This window comes from Lactuca serriola, chromosome 9 (genome assembly GCF_051521515.1).
Source record: "Lactuca serriola cultivar US96UC23 chromosome 9, Lser_US96UC23_V15, whole genome shotgun sequence".
NCBI classification, from domain to species: Eukaryota; Viridiplantae; Streptophyta; class Magnoliopsida; order Asterales; family Asteraceae; genus Lactuca; species Lactuca serriola.
In genome coordinates this window covers 41,423,852-41,443,981 of record NC_136416.1, presented here as the reverse complement: position 1 = coordinate 41,443,981, position 20,130 = coordinate 41,423,852, and the positions used below count along the sequence as shown (strand labels likewise).

The window sequence follows — 20,130 nt, the reverse complement described above, 5'->3', positions numbered from 1 at the left end:
TGAAGGTTGAAATCTTTTGTTTCAAAGCTCCAACACTGAATCTTGCTAGAATGTACCACTCTAAAACCACCAAAAGGCACAAAATGGATGAGATGAGAGATGGAGGGTTCAAACGTAAGAAAGAGATGCTTGGGTTTCTCAAGAATCGTTCTAAGCGAGTTGGAGGCTAAGAATGAACAAAACCTAGGGGCTAATGGTAGTTAATTAACCTTAAAAACCTAATAAAGATGATTAGCCCATGGGCCTAGACACGACATGGACAAGAAGTAGCCACGCCAGGAACACAAGATAATCCTCAGATTTCAGTTTTTCAGCAATTACGATTAATGACTTCCTACTTCGCCCCATCTCTCTACATTGTTTTGGGCTAGAAAATCCCATAATTAAATCATGGGAACTTGGATATCACATGACATCTGAAGTGCTTGGTCGTGCCTTGACTAAACAGATTTGTTCGATTTAGAAGTCAGATAATTGGGAAAAAAATGTTGAACATTGAGATTGACCCGTATTCATGTCTCATGTTTAGCATAGTTTGGAAGTTCCATTGGATGACTACTGTATATTGATTGTTAGTGAGATACTAAGTGGTCGAAAGTTTAATGACTGGTCCAAGTGGGAGACTTTTGGAAATAGTGTCCAACGTCATTAACTATTTTGTAGTATTTCTAATAATAATAATATGGGTTGGCCTCATGACATAAATACCATTAAGAAAATTCAGAAAAATAAGTTGTTAATTTATTAAGTAATTATGTAACACCCGCTTCTCAAGTATTTTTCATTCTTGGCTTAATCCATAAAATTCTTGCAAAATTGGCCCTTATTTTGGGCATACATGAATTGTACCCTGGGAGTAAGTCAGTAAAGTTGAACGTGGACTTCATCCAGTACACTGGACGTACATGATGTGTATGCATGGCTTACTCAAGCTAATCCCCAAACCCTAAATTTTAGGGTTGAGACCCTATTTATCCACCTTCATTCCCTTGAGGCCTCTATATGTACAGCATCCACTGTAACACTCGCAGATTACGGGTTAGTCAATTTATAGATAATAAGCATAAAAATAAATTTTTGATAGAAGATTATTAGGATAAATAACCTCAACTTAAGTTATAATGTGTCTGAAAAGGGTTCCGTACATATAAAGAACGTTGAAATCCGACTTCGTATGAAGAAGTTATGCTTCTTCGAAGTTTCACGATTAAACCGGCATGACTTTGCATATCATAAAAAGTGAATTTTTGAAAAATTTCTTTTTATCCTAAGAGGTATAAAAGAAAGCATAGTAATCGTTAAATCAAGAGCATGCATGTAAAGAACATCCAAATCTGACTTCGTAAGAGGAAGTTACGATTTTTCTATGTTTCAGCACAATAGTATACGACTCAGAAACCGAAGTAGAGGTCGGTTGATTGTTAGGAAAAATAATCTAAACGAGAGTTGAAGATCTCAACCATATGGTTACATCGATATAAATATAGTCGAGACGGTTATCATATGAGAAAGTTATGAATTTTTAACGGACTTTAACGGTCTAAGCCTGTTAAAAATATATCTTTAAAAATAAATTCAACATTAACTGACGGATTCTAAATTAAAGTTGTAGATCTCGTCGTTAGCAACATGCGCATATAAAGAACGTCAAAAACGGAACTCGTGTGAAGAAGATATGCTTTATTGAAAAACCAGAAATTCACAAGCGTGCGTGTTAGGGGTACGGCGTGTAATAGGCTGCAGACATAGGGATGCGGACAAATCTGGACATGACACGTGACGCGAAATGTGAGGATCGGTGTGGCTGGAGTATGTGGAGCTCACCTCATGCATAGCGTGCATATGGGCTATAAATAGATGTGCTTAGCCCCATTCTCCTTCACACCACCCACGCTTTCTCTCTCCATTTCCTTCAATTTTAGCCCATTTCCCTTTGTTTCTCACCTGCAGCAAAGCCCTACAACACCCTTGAGTACTCATCTAAGTAATGTCCTTCGAGTAGGGATCCCGAGTCAGTATATTGTCCGCTTAGATTTCAGTTCTCATCAAGAACCTCTGTAAGTTAAGCTACACTTAGTTCATGTGAAGTGTAACTTTTAATTATAGTCATAGTTGTTATTCTGAATCTATAAATAAGGTTTATCACTAACTCCAAGTCATTATACTGATTGATCTACTTATGGGAGTGATGTCTAGGATGGATTTAGCGAGGTGTTTAAAGTGGGATTTCCAAACATTATACTATGTATACCAAACAAACGTTACCTTCAATATGATCCTACCTGGTTATTCCTTATTTAGATCTTGAAGAAGACTTTGGGACAATTGAGGAATCCAAATCCTTATGATAATAGTTCCATGAAGTATGAAATTAGACTAAGCCTTAGCGTTATGTACATCCAGGTCTATCAAAAAAAGGTGTAAGTTGAAGCTCTGCCCAATTCACCAATCACCAGAATCTTTGTCAAGAGAGTTTATAGTCCCTTTAATGAACATGATTTAATATAAGTATTAATTAAATATTAAATGTTTGTTAGAAGTCATTTGTGAATTATATGTTAATTTCCTAGATTATATTTCAGGATATATATATATATATATATATATATATATATATATATATATATATATATATATACACACACACACATAACGTGTTGTATGTGAACTAGATATGGTTCTACTTTTTGTTAGGATAAACAGATAATATTATATAATAATATTCAAGTTAAAAATTGTTGAGAAGATAAATGATTATCAATACCTAATACTCTTATGGAATATATATATATATACACTAAGATAGGTTAATGTCTCCTAAGAATTGAGTCGTATTAAAAAGTTGGTTTCAAGAATTGTAATCTAGCCTAGGGATAAACTTAGACTTATGAAGATACATAGTACAATTAAGTTTGATATTATGTAGTCTTATTAGGAGAATGTGCAGAATCTAGGAATGGAGATTAAAGTTCTATTCCATGACACTTTCAAGTGTTAATGTATAGTAGCTTCATACGGGATGACCAGAAATGGCGTGTCCCGATCAGGCAATTGTAAGCAGTATGTCTGCTCACTCCTAGAGTAGGTGACAACACTTAATCATTCTAGACGATCTTGTGAATTACTTTGCTAGTGAGAGCTTATTACTCAAAAACGTAGATGAAATGGGATACCATATTCGTCAAATACCTTGATGATCTATGTGCCATTGTGACTTACACCGGCCAACGAAGCCCCTAGCTTTGTATTTAATCTTAACGATTCATCAGGGGAGATGATTTCTGCCTGGTAATCACGGTTTGTGATCTGTGAGGGTCAATAGAAATGGATAGTCTAGGATCTGTGAGAAGCAGTAGAAATTGATAGTCTAGGATCTATGAGGATCGGTAGGAATGTATACGTAGGAATGCAAGCCTATATGGATCATAACGGTTGGTTTTCCAAGTCTAATAATTAAGGAATATTACATATCCATATTGTGGGATTGAAATCCCTGTGTATCTCACCAGGTTTCCCAAACCTGGCCTACTCAACTTATATGCATCATAGGTATCAAGGCTTAATTCAGTGGAACTTGATTAGGATGCTAAGTGATTAAGAGACAACCTACAATAGTATTTAGGACCATCAGGTCTTTACACTATAACTTATGTATTTGTATTGAGTATGACATCCTTAGGGTTTTAACATTTTGGAAACAAACAATTGTAATCAAAATGATATTTTGTACTGGGTTTTTCGCAAATATAAATCAATGATTTTAAAGTGTAAAGAAAAGTTTTAATTGGCCTGAAAACTAGAGGATGTCACATTCACTCTCCCCAAAGCAGTCATTTCTAAACCCTAGCTACTTTGTGAAGATCTTGAGCATTTTGAGTGAGTTTGTTTTTTGTTTTGTGAAGAAGGAATCTACTAAAGAAGCATTGATAAGCTTGTAGCTTAGAGATCCAAAACTTCCATCCTATTTGCAAGAATAAAAAGGTACAAAGCTTGAACCTTTAGGATTCCTTGGTTTAGTTCTAGGTTAGCTTAGAGTTTTTTCATGATTTTGATCCCATGGGGTTAGTGCTTACGAGTAAAAGCTACAATAGTATTTAGGACCATCAGGTCTTTACACTATAACTTATGTATTTGTATTGAGTATGACATCCTTAGGGTTTTAACATTTTGGAAACAAACAATTGTAATCAAAATGATATTTTATACTGGGTTTTTCGCAAATATAAATCAATGATTTTAAAGTGTAAAGAAAAGTTTTAATTGGCCTGAAAACTAGAGGATGTCACATTCACTCTCCCCAAAGCAGTCATTTCTAAACCCTAGCTACTTTGTGAAGATCTTGAGCATTTTGTAACGCCCCGGGTTTTCTCGGTACGTTTGGTTATTTTAATTTAATTATCCTTGTAACCTTGGGTTAATTTATTTAACCAATGTCTGATTTCTTATGTTATTGGACTCTTTTGATCATCTTGTAAACTCCTTTTTTGAAGTCCATGGGCTATGGGCCTATTTGCAATGTCCATCTAGTTAATAGTACTTAATGTGTAAATTGAATCATTTGGAACACACACAAGGAAAACACTCTAAACCCTACCTCTCTCTCAAAAATCGTCCCTCTCTCTCTCCTTGGGATCAAGAGCAGCCAAGGGGCTGTTTGGAGCTTAATTCTTGTTCATTTCCAACCTTGATTCGTATTGGTATGAACCTCCTTATCCTTTCTTACAACTTGATTCATAACCTTGTTCTAGTTTTATGATTTCACCTTCACCTCTTCTCCTTCTTATTTTATTTGTAATTGTATGTTATACATCATCTCAAGATCCTATCTTCACCCCATATATGGTGGATGATGGATCTAGGGGATTACATGTGGCAAAAGATCATGGAAACCCTAAAAGGGAGAATGATGATTTTATGTGCTTATGTTTATTTTCATGTTGATTATTATTACATCCTTGAGGCTAAATGAAATCCTAATGATCCCTAACCCTTTTTAGTACCACCATTATCATGGGGACTGAATTGGGATGATGAACACATCTTAAAATGTGTTTCAAAAGGAGAAGGATGGATAAGCCAAAAAGGAATCACGGGTGGCTACGATTCTGTTTTCCATCAGATCTGTAGTCATTTTGTAAAAATCATATCTGGATCTCTAGAACTCAAACGGACCCCAAACCAGTTCCAAAAGTTCACAAATTGAGTTGACTAACTTTCTTAAGAAGGCCAACCTCACTGATAAGGGCTTTATCTATGTGAAAGAATGGCATCTTTGCTGTTAGGTCTAATCCGGGTCTGTTCTGATATGTCATTTTGTTTTCATCATTTCTAAGGCTTGGAAAAGGATCCAGAGTGATTCCAGGTTTCTATATGTTCCTTATATTATGAATTTAAGATCTGGAGAATATGGGGTGTTATTTCCAATTATAAATTGGTTAGAATGGATCCACACTCCAGGTCAGTGGGCAGTCACCAGCTTTTGCTAGTGCTGTGATTGTCCACAATGTGAATTTTATATCTGGAGTTTGAGAGATGCTTTTCATTCAATTCCAACTCTGAGACTTTCACTTGTATGTCCTTTACTTCTCTTAATTTTCTTTTGGACGAATTCTACTCACAAGTTGGGTAGAATTGGCCAACATCACTTGACTGTATTGTTGGAGACAGAAGTGATACACCATTTTGTAAAATTCATATTTAATTCATCTTTTGGAGTTAGAATGAGTTCTTTATAGTTATGGAATCCTGAGCAATCATAGTTTCCTATAAAATTTAGTTAAAGCTATGTTTCTATTTTAGATTTTGGAGTAAATCCGTTTTGAACAGCAGGTCTGTTTTAGAGACCTTGCTGTGATTACTCTTTTCTCAACTCATAGCTTCATTACTTCTCGTTTCTAACCTTTAGTCCTTCTTAGGCGAGGTTTTGAAGTTTGCTCAAGCTTGGTAGCATTATTTGATTGTTAGCCATCCTTAATACTCACTCAAGGTGAGTTCTCTCACACCTTTGTATTGATGATTGTGTTTGCTAGTTAGCTCGTGTGTGATTATTTGAATTTATACTATATAAGTGTTGTTTTAATTCGTACATGTGCACTGTATGTAACTAATTATGGATATGGGGACACCACCAAAGGATACGGATTTACCGGTGCGGTGGGTAGGTAAGATCACCAACGTAATACTCTTCGTGAGGTGCGGTGATTAGGGCCAAATGATACGGGATCTTCCCGGTGCGGTTCAAACCTACAAGTCCTTCTCGTAATATAGACATTGATTCGTTCTTTGTCTTTATCGTTATAATTGGAAAATGGATTAGGGATAGTAAATATGAATGTTGGTACAATGTCTGTGTTTGAATTCACTAAGCTTCGTGCTTACGTTTTTCCCTTATAACTTTTCAGGTGTTAAGATTAAAGAGGCTAAGGCTTGACATGGAGCATCGGGACATCGCTACTAGTTATTTTGTTGGGACCTTATTATTATTATTACTTCCGCACTTATTTTATATGGTTATTAAGTTGATGGATTATGTTATGACTATTTCAGTTGTTTTAATTTAATTTAAGATGGGTTTTAAAAGTTTAAAATTGTTGCAAAAAAAAAAAAAAAAAATGGGTGTCACAAGTTGGTATCAGAGCCACAGTTTGAGGGAACTAGGCATTCTTGTGGATGTTCTAGACTCAAATTTGAGGCTCTATAAGAGTTTATTTTCTTTTTAAAATATTTTCCAAACTTTCTAAAGACTAGTAGTGAAAGATGTCGCGGTGTACCAGTCAGCCAGCCAAGTAAGCCTTATTTCTTATGTTAAATGTTTATGTTAAATTGTTGACGATGAATTGGATTCTACTAGCCTTAAAATATTAGACTACACACTTAGTTAGTGTTAACATGTGAGAGAGTTGTAAAATTAACGGCTAGAGCGAACTGGAAATTTTGAAACTAGACGCGAATGCGAAATTGGAACTTGTGTGGAAGGTAGTAGAAGGGCCCCTACTATTTGAAACATCGGTGCCGGTTTCGAGTCGGGGCAAGGTTGAAAAATTTTCGGCAAGCTGAGTGTTTTGTCTTCCTAGAAATATCTTGGCTGAATTGTTTCTAAGATTTTCCTTCTTCTGTGGATATCAATGGCTCCGCCTGCTCGACTTAATCAGCTCCAAATGGAGCAAGTTAGGGATATTGTCGCTGAGGAATTCAATAACGGTTTCCACAAACTAATCCCGGGTGTGACCAACGACATAATCAACCAATTCGGTGCTCTTCTGGATGAGCGCCTCGCGACTATTCCCGGGGAAGCGTTACTGTCTCTTCCTGTTCAGGATTCGGCATACTACTTCGAGAAGTTCAACAAGTGTAGCTCTCGTCTTTGGAATGGTGAATCCGACCCAGTTGCTACTAAGCCCTGGGTGTCAGATGTTGAGGGCGCCTTCATAAGTGTTGGGTGTCCGGACTAGTACAAAGCAGTGATCGCCATGAATCAGCTGTGAAAAAGGGGAAAGACATAGTGGAACACCATCACTGCTCTATTGAATGAAGACGAAGTGAGGGCCATGTCTTGGGCCTAATTTTTGGAGAGGTTCGAGGCATAATATGTGCCTAAGGTGGAGCAGCAGCGGATGCAGCAAGAGTTCATGGCCTTACAGCAGACTACCGAATCCGTTAGTGACCTGAACACCAAGTTCTTGGAGATGCTATCTTTTTGCCCCTCGTTTGCTGGGAACGAGGCCTGGTTAGTCAGCCGGTACACGGCCATCCTACGTATCGAGATTCAGGAATTCGTTAGCATGTAGAAGTTCTCGACTTTATCTGCGATCATGAATGTAGCGAGGAGGAGGGAAATCGAGTTGCAGACCCAGTCCAAGAGGAAGGCCAATGACACCTCTTCCAAGACATCCAGAGATGCCCAGAAAACGCAAAAGCAGGGTAGTAAGTCAAGGTATGAGTATAGGACGTCTTCAGGGCGAGAAAAATATGTTGATATGCTACAACTGCAAAAAGCCAGGGCATCATTGGAAGAATTGTAGGGATCCCCCTGCGAGTGCAATACCTCATATTACTTCTACAGTTCCCGTCTGCTATCACTGCAACGAGACGGGACACAAGAAGCCTGAATGCCTGAAGTTGAAGACTGGTAAAGGAGACAGGGGTACAAATTCTGCAATTGCATCATCCTCTAAGGGAACCATTATGGTGACATGAGGTCGTGCTCACCAGATGACTGTGGAGGAGCCGGTGATTACAACGACAGTGGCAGACACTTATTTGCAAGATTCCAAGCCCGATGTTGTTATGTTTGATAGTGGTGCTACCCATTCTTTTGTATCTCACACATTTATTAATCGTTTGGGGCGTAGTATCGGAAAATTGGCTCACCCAATGGTTGTCGATGTTGTCGACAACCGCACTATTTATGTCACCGATGTCTATCAGGGTTGCACTCTCGAGTTTTCTGGAGTTGAATTCCCCATTGATCTTATCCCTATTGCGATGCGAGAGCTCTGCGTTATCGTAGGCATGGATTGGCTTGATGCGTTTGATGCGGAAATCCACTGTCGTAAGAAGCAAGTTCGTGTTCGAAACCCTAGAGGTGGAGAACTTATTATTCAGGGGGACATTCCCCGCCTGGCTATGGCTTCTTGCTCTTCTGCTATAGAACTAGACGACGTTCCTATCATTTCCGACTTCAGCGATGTCTTTCCGGAGGAACTCCCTGGCTCTCCCCAAAGCAGTCATTTCTAAACCCTAGCTACTTTGTGAAGATCTTGAGCATTTTGAGTGAGTTTGTTTTTTGTTTTGTGAAGAAGGAATCTACTAAAGAAGCATTGATAAGCTTGTAGCTTAGAGATCCAAAACTTCCATCCTATTTGCAAGAATAAAAAGGTACAAAGCTTGAACCTTTAGGATTCCTTGGTTTAGTTCTAGGTTAGCTTAGAGTTTTTTCATGATTTTGATCCCATGGGGTTAGTGCTTACGAGTAAAAGCTACAATAGTATTTAGGACCATCAGGTCTTTACACTATAACTTATGTATTTGTATTGAGTATGACATCCTTAGGGTTTTAACATTTTGGAAACAAACAATTGTAATCAAAATGATATTTTATACTGGGTTTTTCGCAAATATAAATCAATGATTTTAAAGTGTAAAGAAAAGTTTTAATTGGCCTGAAAACTAGAGGATGTCACATTCACTCTCCCCAAAGCAGTCATTTCTGAACCCTAGCTACTTTGTGAAGATCTTGAGCATTTTGTAACGCCCCGGGTTTTCTCGGTACGTTTGGTTATTTTAATTTAATTATCCTTGTAACCTTGGGTTAATTTATTTAACCAATGTCTGATTTCTTATGTTATTGGACTCTTTTGATCATCTTGTAAACTCCTTTTTTGAAGTCCATGGGCTATGGGCCTATTTGCAATGTCCATCTAGTTAATAGTACTTAATGTGTAAATTGAATCATTTGGAACACACACAAGGAAAACACTCTAAACCCTACCTCTCTCTCAAAAATCGTCCCTCTCTCTCTCCTTGGGATCAAGAGCAGCCAAGGGGCTGTTTGGAGCTTAATTCTTGTTCATTTCCAACCTTGATTCGTATTGGTATGAACCTCCTTATCCTTTCTTACAACTTGATTCATAACCTTGTTCTAGTTTTATGATTTCACCTTCACCTCTTCTCCTTCTTATTTTATTTGTAATTGTATGTTATACATCATCTCAAGATCCTATCTTCACCCCATATATGGTGGATGATGGATCTAGGGGATTACATGTGGCAAAAGATCATGGAAACCCTAAAAGGGAGAATGATGATTTTATGTGCTTATGTTTATTTTCATGTTGATTATTATTACATCCTTGAGGCTAAATGAAATCCTAATGATCCCTAACCCTTTTTAGTACCACCATTATCATGGGGACTGAATTGGGATGATGAACACATCTTAAAATGTGTTTCAAAAGGAGAAGGATGGATAAGCCAAAAAGGAATCACGGGTGGCTACGATTCTGTTTTCCATCAGATCTGTAGTCATTTTGTAAAAATCATATCTGGATCTCTAGAACTCAAACGGACCCCAAACCAGTTCCAAAAGTTCACAAATTGAGTTGGCTAACTTTCTTAAGAAGGCCAACCTCACTGATAAGGGCTTTATCTATGTGAAAGAATGGCATCTTTGCTGTTAGGTCTAATCCGGGTCTGTTCTGATATGTCATTTTGTTTTCATCATTTCTAAGGCTTGGAAAAGGATCCAGAGTGATTCCAGGTTTCTATATGTTCCTTATATTATGAATTTAAGATCTGGAGAATATGGGGTGTTATTTCCAATTATAAATTGGTTAGAATGGATCCACACTCCAGGTCAGTGGGCAGTCACCAGCTTTTGCTAGTGCTGTGATTGTCCACAATGTGAATTTTATATCTGGAGTTTGAGAGATGCTTTTCATTCAATTCCAACTCTGAGACTTTCACTTGTATGTCCTTTACTTCTCTTAATTTTCTTTTGGACGAATTCTACTCACAAGTTGGGTAGAATTGGCCAACATCACTTGACTGTATTGTTGGAGACAGAAGTGATACACCATTTTGTAAAATTCATATTTAATTCATCTTTTGGAGTTAGAATGAGTTCTTTATAGTTATGGAATCCTGAGCAATCATAGTTTCCTATAAAATTTAGTTAAAGCTATGTTTCTATTTTAGATTTTGGAGTAAATCCGTTTTGAACAGCAGGTCTGTTTTAGAGACCTTGCTGTGATTACTCTTTTCTCAACTCATAGCTTCATTACTTCTCGTTTCTAACCTTTAGTCCTTCTTAGGCGAGGTTTTGAAGTTTGCTCAAGCTTGGTAGCATTATTTGATTGTTAGCCATCCTTAATACTCACTCAAGGTGAGTTCTCTCACACCTTTGTATTGATGATTGTGTTTGCTAGTTAGCTCGTGTGTGATTATTTGAATTTATACTATATAAGTGTTGTTTTAATTCGTACATGTGCACTGTATGTAACTAATTATGGATATGGGGACACCACCAAAGGATACGGATTTACCGGTGCGGTGGGTAGGTAAGATCACCAACGTAATACTCTTCGTGAGGTGCGGTGATTAGGGCCAAATGATACGGGATCTTCCCGGTGCGGTTCAAACCTACAAGTCCTTCTCGTAATATAGACATTGATTCGTTCTTTGTCTTTATCGTTATAATTGGAAAATGGATTAGGGATAGTAAATATGAATGTTGGTACAATGTCTGTGTTTGAATTCACTAAGCTTCGTGCTTACGTTTTTCCCTTATAACTTTTCAGGTGTTAAGATTAAAGAGGCTAAGGCTTGACATGGAGCATCGGGACATCGCTACTAGTTATTTTGTTGGGACCTTATTATTATTATTACTTCCGCACTTATTTTATATGGTTATTAAGTTGATGGATTATGTTATGACTATTTCAGTTGTTTTAATTTAATTTAAGATGGGTTTTAAAAGTTTAAAATTGTTGCAAAAAAAAAAAAAAAAAAAAAATGGGTGTCACACATTTTGAGTGAGTTTGTTTTTTGTTTTGTGAAGAAGGAATCTACTAAAGAAGCATTGATAAGCTTGTAGCTTAGAGATCCAAAACTTCCATCCTATTTGCAAGAATAAAAAGGTACAAAGCTTGAACCTTTAGGATTCCTTGGTTTAGTTCTAGGTTAGCTTAGAGTTTTTTCATGATTTTGATCCCATGGGGTTAGTTCTTACGAGTAAAAGCTACTCTAGAGCTTGTGATTGTCATATCTTGTAATTTCTGAGGATTTTAATTCATCAAAATCGGATCTTGATGGTTGTTTTTCACCCATGAAAGGGTTTGGATTCATCAGAGGATGTTAAGGATCTAGGGTTTTTGTTTGGACCGCATTAAGCCATGCAAGGTTATAAAGCCATGAACTTTATGACATTAGACGTCCATTAGATTCATATCTGAGTGTCGTATGTCTGGTCATAAGCTATTCAGAGCTTAATGAAGAGTTTGGAAAATTCCTCAGTTACGCGGGAAGTAAGCCCGAAGTACGCAGTGCATAACGAGGCTTTGACCCATTTTATGTGGAAACTCGATACGCATGGCATTGTGAATGGCGTACTCCCATAGGTAAAAGTGATTCATTTTGGGGCTTTGGTCCAAATTGGGTGGGTCTAGCCTTGGAAAGGTAAAATGGTCATTTACCCTAGTGAGAGAGAATATGAAATGGACATTTTATTATGACTTATTACCCTAATTAGTAATTAGGGTTGGTTTTAATATGTTCAGTGTGAAGAGCCTTTGTAGCAGCAGCGTATATGTGATTGTTATCTTTAAGTTCAGGTCAGTCTTCTCACTATACTGTAGGACACTAGGTGTTGTATGTGCTTGCTATCTTTGTGACAATTGTATGCCTATATGACTGAATGTTATATGTATATGGGGTGAAATAGAACTGGGGTGAAATAGACATGTTTTGTTGAAAAACACCAATTAAGCCGGGAGGGACTCTAGGGTGAAATAGACCCGAGGGTGAAATTGACCCGCTCTGTTGAAAAATATCGATTGAGTCGGAATGGACTTTGGGGTGAAATATACCCGTTATATCCTTGTGCTAATATGCATGTATGGTATGCAGTATTTTGGAGAGCTCACTATGCTTTTTTCTTGCGGTTTAATGTTTAATGGTTTCAGGTACTTCCTGTACGAAAAGGAAGGGCATGGTGTGACTGCACAAACATGCCCCAATGTTTTTTGTATTTGCTATTCATGATTTTTACTCTAGTGTTTAAATGATATAACAACTTTGATTTGTTTTGGAACAACCCATTTGTATGGCTTAAGTGCTTTTAAAATGAAAATTTTACTATGAATTTTTAGGATATTACAAGTTGGTATCAGAGCCTTAGTTTGAGGGATTCAGGCACACTCTCAGGTGTAACTGAACTCAAACTGGGGAATTGGTAATCTTTTGAAAGGAAACAAGTTTCTAAAAACACTTTTATAATGTGTGCAATAAACCAAGCTCAAGTAAGTATTTCCCAAAGTACCCGTACATGGTTATTTGTTTTAGTATGTGTATATATGTATAATATTTTGGATTAGGGCTAAGGATCTGCTAAGAATTGTATGATGGAATTCTAGGAGAGATGCTTTTGTATGCCTACTATATGAGCCTCAAGAACTGCATGCTAGTACATATTTCAGATGACAGGATATATTGGCCTAATTAGGTGATGCCCTATTTTAGATTTCTCGATGCTAGAGCTTGGTTTAGATTGATTGATTTGTCCCTATTATGCAGCTCTGATCCGAGTCTAACCATTGTTGGGTTGAGTATTTTAGTTGGAGGATTATCAAAGATTTATTGCATGTGATTATAATCATCAAGTAGCTAGCTGACATTAGTGAGAGTTCTTCAGTGGATGATGGCAGCGTGAGGAGCCTAGGAGAGCCTAGGATGTGTTTTAGTGGGTTTGGATACGTTGTTAAGCGAGTACATGGAGTACTAGTTTGAGAAGGTGACTTAGAGGATTTGGGATAATTCTTGAGAAAAGTATGGATGTATGTGGAAGGTAGTATTAGGCCCATACTAATGAAAGCACATGCTCCATACTCGAATCAAGCATGTTACGAAGATTCTAGAAATAATGTAGGTTGAGGATTATTTGGGTAAGTTCTTATAATTTTTGTGGTTTCTTTTCACTATGGTGATGAGCACTCATGGATGAGGTTATGGTTCAGGTTCAGGCTCTGGTGCTAAGTCGATTATTGATGGGGTACACGAGTTTGTTATGTCGTACATCACTCACGATATTTTGGATGCAACTCCTGTGATGCTTGGTACCATCAAGGAAAGGATAATGGAACTCTTGCATGAGCATCTCAGGGTTTTCGGGGCGAGATTGCAGTAGAACTATTAGGGGCACAAACTCTCTCTCATCAGGAGTTCAAGGCTTGTGGAGCCCCATAGTTCTTTAGGGAGGAGGATGTTATTGCTAGTTCTTGCTCTGAAGGATCAAAGGTGGGATATGCATCATGCCTTCAGGGGAATCGATTACGTGATTGGATTGTCGCTAAGGTTTCATGGACCTTACAAGAGTAATTGCCTAGAATTATTGGTCATATGACTGACAGGGTCGTCGCCAAGTTCGAGGATCGGAGTTCAACTGTTGGGATTGTCAAGGTAACTCGGAAGCAGGAGCTTGGTTTAGAGATGCAACGAGGAAAGAGGAATCAGAATCATGATCCAACTCTACTAAAAATAAGCAGTTTCATGTTGCCATGCCTAATACTAGAGGATAGAGGGGGCACAACATATTTGCTAAGGGTGGAGGTACCCACGAGCCTGTGCACTGCAAGTTCAAATGTGGCAGGTACAAATGAAAGGGCCATGTTAGCCAAGATTGCACCCTGGAGGTAGAATTGTGTCATCGTTTTCATCATCCTGGTCATATTAGGGCAAGTTGACCATGTTTTCTGATTGGGGCGACTCAAACCCCATCACCCGTGGTCTTTCAGGAAGCAGATCCATGATTTCAAGACCCCGCGAGTATGTATTCCTTCATGCATTCTAATTGCTTTGTTTATGTGATTGGGTGTTTGAGACATTATGTTCGGTGTAGTTAAGTCCCCGCCTAAGGAACGTATTTCTTTGTGATTTCCTGGTTATTATTATCAGAAGATCGTCATACGTTATTTTTCATACCAAGGTCCATGATTGGAATGCATCTGGTTAAGATGTTTTAGGAAATCAGCTATAGTTAGTGTGAGCATAGACGGAAGAAATCTGATTGTCCTATTCGGAGGACCAACAGCTGGAGCGATGTGTTAGATCCAACATGATGGGTCGGAAGGAGTTGAAGTGTAATTTCATTGGATCAGTGAAATTCAAGATGGTTGGGATCTTTCATGGTTGAGAGGTGTAACGAATTGATAAGAACTTGAGTGCAGGGCAAGATGCCACCTGATCCATGTTTTCAGTGATGTATGTTTGGTCCTCGCATTGTAAGTTTTCATAAAAAAGATCTCATGGTAGCTTTTTGGAGTTGATAGCTACCTTTAGTGGGGTAAGAGTAGTTGTGACCAATCATTCCTAGGAGTGGGTGATGCATTGTTCGCATGTGCTTGATCAGCCGCCGAGATTTTCAAAAGGATTAGAACCTTAACTTTTTACAATGTTCTTAGTGCATCGATTTTTCAGAAAATGGGTTGTTGGATTGGTGATCCTCCCATTCCGGTCTAGTGTTTATTCGTCCTTTGTCATCAGTTGAAGTTATGCAAGGATTCAGAATTATAGAAGGGAAGGTGCTTTGTGTGTAGCGATGTGTTCCTATAAGAGTAGCGAAGTGACTGGTCCGGTTCGAGAGTGGATACCCTAGGTAGTTTGATTTTGGAATCTTAGTTCTTGTAAGCTCAGGAAGATAGCAGTGGAGTAGTAAGGCTGCGAGACGGTTTAGAAATCCATCGATTATGAGGCTGGCAGAGCACAGTTGAATCCACGTGGGGGAGAATCATTTGGAATAATGGTAATAATTTTAAACATGCAACAAGGAGGATTTTTATATCCTAGGCAAGTAGAGAGCTAGTCCTAGTTGCGGTATGGATTAAGGTTTGCACCAGGAATGAGGGTTTAAGTTATCTTGCCCGAATAAGTGAAGCATCAGTAGCGGCGCATGACATATATGTGATTAGGTTTAGGTTGAGGATTGTGTTAGAGCCTCTCTGCATTTTCTTGTCTGATAAAGGCTTTAGGGTTTTAAGCACGACCCGAACACTTGATTAGGGTTTAGCAGGATGGGGGTTCGACTCGTGTTAAGTTTGGTTTGGTATTATGGTCGGTTGGCAAGACCATGGGTTGGGTCCATGGCTATTTTGGAAATGTTGTAAGTCTATGATACGAGTCGTAGCATTCACTCGAATGAGTTAGACTATCGCAGGTGTGGTTGTTGGATTGTAGGAGGATCACAACGCATACATAGGTCAAGTCGGGTCGTATTATTAGTTAACCACTCCTTTTTGGGAATGAGGATTGTTGGAGTTGTGATGGTGTTTTAGGCTTGTATAGCCCTCAGTTAGGCGAGACACATGGGCGAGGCTAGTTCAATTATGTAAATTGGGTGATACCCGTGGGTGAGGTTTGATTGGTTTGGTTATCTTGAGTGAGCAGACCATTCATACATTCGAGGATATGCATAGGGCAGGTAGTGATAGTCGTCAGCCCCCATACTAGTAATGGGATGGTGGCGAGATCAAGGTGATCTACGAGCTTGAGTGTCCTATCGAATTAGATAGTATCGTAGTTGATCGTGAAGCAGTAAGTGTGTGACTCTTGAGGGTGGGACCCAATAGTAATTGGCTTAGCTATGGTGTCAGATCACATTTAGAGTAAGGAGACTCTGTGAGAAACACATTCAATCCATGTGATATTTAGGTTAGGGTAGCCTTTATTAGTTAGACTCTTAGTGGAAGTCTCGTTGTTTGACCATGCGTAAGACTATCAGTCTCAGTGGTCGGTTATAAATTTTGCATCCCAGTTTAGTAGAAGGTTAACATGGATGCAGGAGATCTCGGATACGTCGGATATGCAGAACCTTGATTATCAAGATGTGAGTAATGTTTGGAATTGACGTCTATTGGCGAGACTCACGTTGGACGTCACCTTATTTTCAAATTAAATGTTTTAGCCATGATGGGGTGAGATGGTTCTATATGTTGGTAAGTTAGGCATTATTTATGGTTTTCAACTTTCGGGTAAAGTAGTTAGCATCCTCCTCAGTTGGTCAAGGGCAGAGGATTAAGGTTTGAATTTCCATTGGGATATGTGATCTCTGCTAAGATTGAGAATTTTATATCATTAACAACAGACGATCCTCTACTCAATAAGACTTCTTAATCCTTATTTGTATCCAGGAAGTTCTGGCAGAGTTGTCGGGTGTGGCAGAGTAAGTTGTAAGGAATGATTTGGAGGAAAAAAATCTGAATTAAGTAGGGGACAGTTGTAACACTCAGTTCTCAATTATTTTTCATTCATGGATTAATAATTCAAATTCTTGCAAACTTGGTCCTTACGTAGGGCATACATGAAGTGTACGTCGGTCGTAAGTCAATAAAGTGGAATGCAGAATTCATGCAATATGTTGGGCGTACATGATGTGTACGCAGGGCATACTCGAGCGGATCCAAAAACCCTAAATTTTAAGGTTGAGACTTTATTTAATCACCTTAAGTCTCTTGAGGCCTCTTCATGTTCAGCCTCCACTCTCCCAAAAACAGTCATTTTGAAGCTCTAGCTACTTTGTGAAGATCTTGAGCATTTTAAGTGAGTTTTTTGTGTTTTGTGAAGAAGGAATCCACTAAAGAAGCATTGGTGAGCTTGGAGCTTGGAGATCCAAAACTTCCATCCGATTTGCAAGCCTATGAACGTATAAAGTTTGAACCCTTAGGATTCCTTGGTTTTGATCTAGGTTAGCTTAGAGTTTTTCATGCTTTTGGGCCCATGGTTTTAATTCTTGTGAGTAAAATCTACTATGGAGCTTGTGATTGTTATATCTTATCATTTCTAAGGATTTTAAGTAAAAAAAACTAGGATCTTCATGGTTGCTTTTCACCCATGCAAGGGTTTGGAGTCATTAGAGGATGATAAGGTTCTAGGTTTTGGTTTAGGACTCCATTAATCCATGCAAACTCAAGAAGTCAATAACTTTATGACTTTAGACTTCCATTAGAGTCAGATATGAGTGTTGTACGTCTAGTCTAAAGCTATTAAGAGCTTAATGAAGAGTTTGGAAAATTGCTTGTTTACGCGGGGCGTAACCCCTGAGTACACAACGCTTAACAAGTCTTTGCCTCATTCTCTATGGAAACTTGGTATGCATGGCTTAGTGAAGGAGTGTCCATGGCGTACTCCTAGAAGTAGAAATGAGTGCTTTGGGCAAAGTTGGGTGGGTCTAGCCGTGGAAGGGTAAAATGGTATTTTACCTTAGTGAGAGAGAGAGAGAGAGAGAGAGAATATGAAATAGACCTTTGATTATAGATTATTAGCCTAATTATTAATTAGGGTTCGTTTTGATAGGTTCAGTGTGAGGAGCCTTAATAATAGTAGTGTGTGTGTGATTTGGTTATCTTGAGATTCTGGTGAGTCTTCTCACTATATTGTAGGACACTAGGTGTCGTATGTGCTTGCAGTTTTTGTGACTATTGTTTTATGTATGTATGTTTGAATGCAATATGTATGTGGGATGAAATAGACCCGTTTGGTTGAAAAACACCAATTGATTTGGAAGGGGCTCTAGGGTGAAATAGACCTAGGGTTAAATAGACTCGTTCAGTTGAAAAATATCGATTGATTCGGAAGGGGCTCTGGGGTGAAATAGACCTGTTATAGCCTTGTGCTAATGGTATTTTGGGGAAATCACTAAGTTTTGTGTTTACGGTTTAATATTTATTGGTTTCAAGGACTTTTGGTATGAAGAGAATGGTCTGATGTGACTGCACATCGTCCCCCAAAGTTTTTCGCATTGGTTATTCATGATTTTTACTCTGAAGTTTAAATGATATAATCATTTTTATTTGTTTTGAAACAACTCTTATGTATGGTGTAATTTCTTTTAAAGTGAAAATTTTAGTATGAATTTTTGGGACATTACAAATTAATAACTTAATTGGAAAATATTTTGGAATTAATTAAACTATTTTAATTACTTAAAGAGTTTGAATATTAATTAATCCTAGAGATTAACTGAAATATTCCATAATCTCCCAAAGATTGTATAAGGGACAATTTTGATATCACTAGGATAAGGATAAGTGAGTTTTTGAATCAGATAAGGATTAACCTAAAGAGTTTGATTCCATTAAATATTAACATGCAGCCTATAAATAGACAGCTAGGGGTCAAACCCTAGTTGTTGATTCGTCTCTAAAATTCATCCAAGCTCTCTCTCTCTCTCTCTCTCTCTCTCTCTTTCTCTCTCTCTCTCTCTCTTTATATATATATATATATATATATATATATAGGCTTAGGTTATTTTGTTTTTACTAAGTATTGTGTGCCAGAATGCACAGATCTGGACCAACGGATGAAATTAATCAATGGACATGATTTGAGAGTGTATGATATTACAATGGGATAACATGTACCATATAATCACACAATTTTTAGCAAAAGGGTATTTTGGACAAATAACTACATTTATAAAAGGAAATTTTCGGATTTTTAGGGATGATTAATTCTCCTAATTTAAAAAAAAAATCTGAATTTTTTAATTAATTCAATTTAAATTTTACCGATTTTATTCTACCATAATATTTTTTGTTAGAATGATATTCTTTCATAATTTTATTCTAATAGAATATGATTGATGAAAAATAACAAACATTCTAATATATTCTTATACATCTGAACTTAAATACAAATTCATACATATTCTTACAGACTAAAAGTCTTATACATTTTAATATATTATAAATATTCTAAAAGAATATCAACAAAAATGAATAACATTCTTAAAAAATAACAGCATTCTGCTAGAATACTCTCGTTCTCCATGTTTTCTTCATTTTCCACATCAATGGCAGCCCCTTCAAAGCCTAAATCCAAAAAAAAAAAAAAAAACCATAATCAAATTTAAAATAGTATAACTTTCAGTATATTCTAACAGAATAAAACTATAATTCTAACAGAATGTGTTAGACATTAAAGACTTTTAATTTAACAGAATGTACTCGATTCACTTGATCAAGTATTCCCCGAGTCATCTGATCCAAATTATCGACTTAATCTAATTACAATGACTACATTGTAGCTAACAAAGAGGACAATACTTTGGAAAAAGGTCAACTTATTACAAGTTAGAATGCGGTAAATATGACAGTTCAAAGATCACAAATGTTTCTGAACAAAGAGTGCTAAAAATACAGTTGTAACATTGCATGTTCGAAGGACTATAACTAAACCAATATTAATCAAATTTAAATGACTTATGAACCTAACTTGGAGCTAACACAAAGGAGAATATGCATAAACAAATTTCATATCATTCCAAGCTAGTATGAGAGAGATATGATAGCTCAAATATTAAAAAAAATTGGCTGAAATATTTGATTCAAGCATTTTAACAAACATTTGGCGGGCAACTCAGAT

At 37.4% G+C, this 20,130-nt stretch overlaps 1 protein-coding gene across 1 annotated transcript; it reads left to right on the top strand.

Annotated features, from left to right (window-relative positions):
• Positions 1–8,211: 8,211 nt before the first annotated feature.
• LOC145075597 (uncharacterized) lies at positions 8,212–8,736 on the top strand. The gene has a single exon (XM_079021790.1). It carries the CDS (start codon positions 8,212–8,214, stop codon positions 8,734–8,736), a length of 525 nt encoding a protein of 174 aa, XP_078877916.1.
• The last annotated feature ends 11,394 nt before the right edge of the window (positions 8,737–20,130 follow it).

What these genes read in the sequence shown, in the direction of transcription:
- LOC145075597 (XM_079021790.1), top strand. Translation starts at nt 8,212, where the DNA reads ATGACTGTGGAGGAGCCGGTGATTACAACGACAGTGGCAGACACTTAT.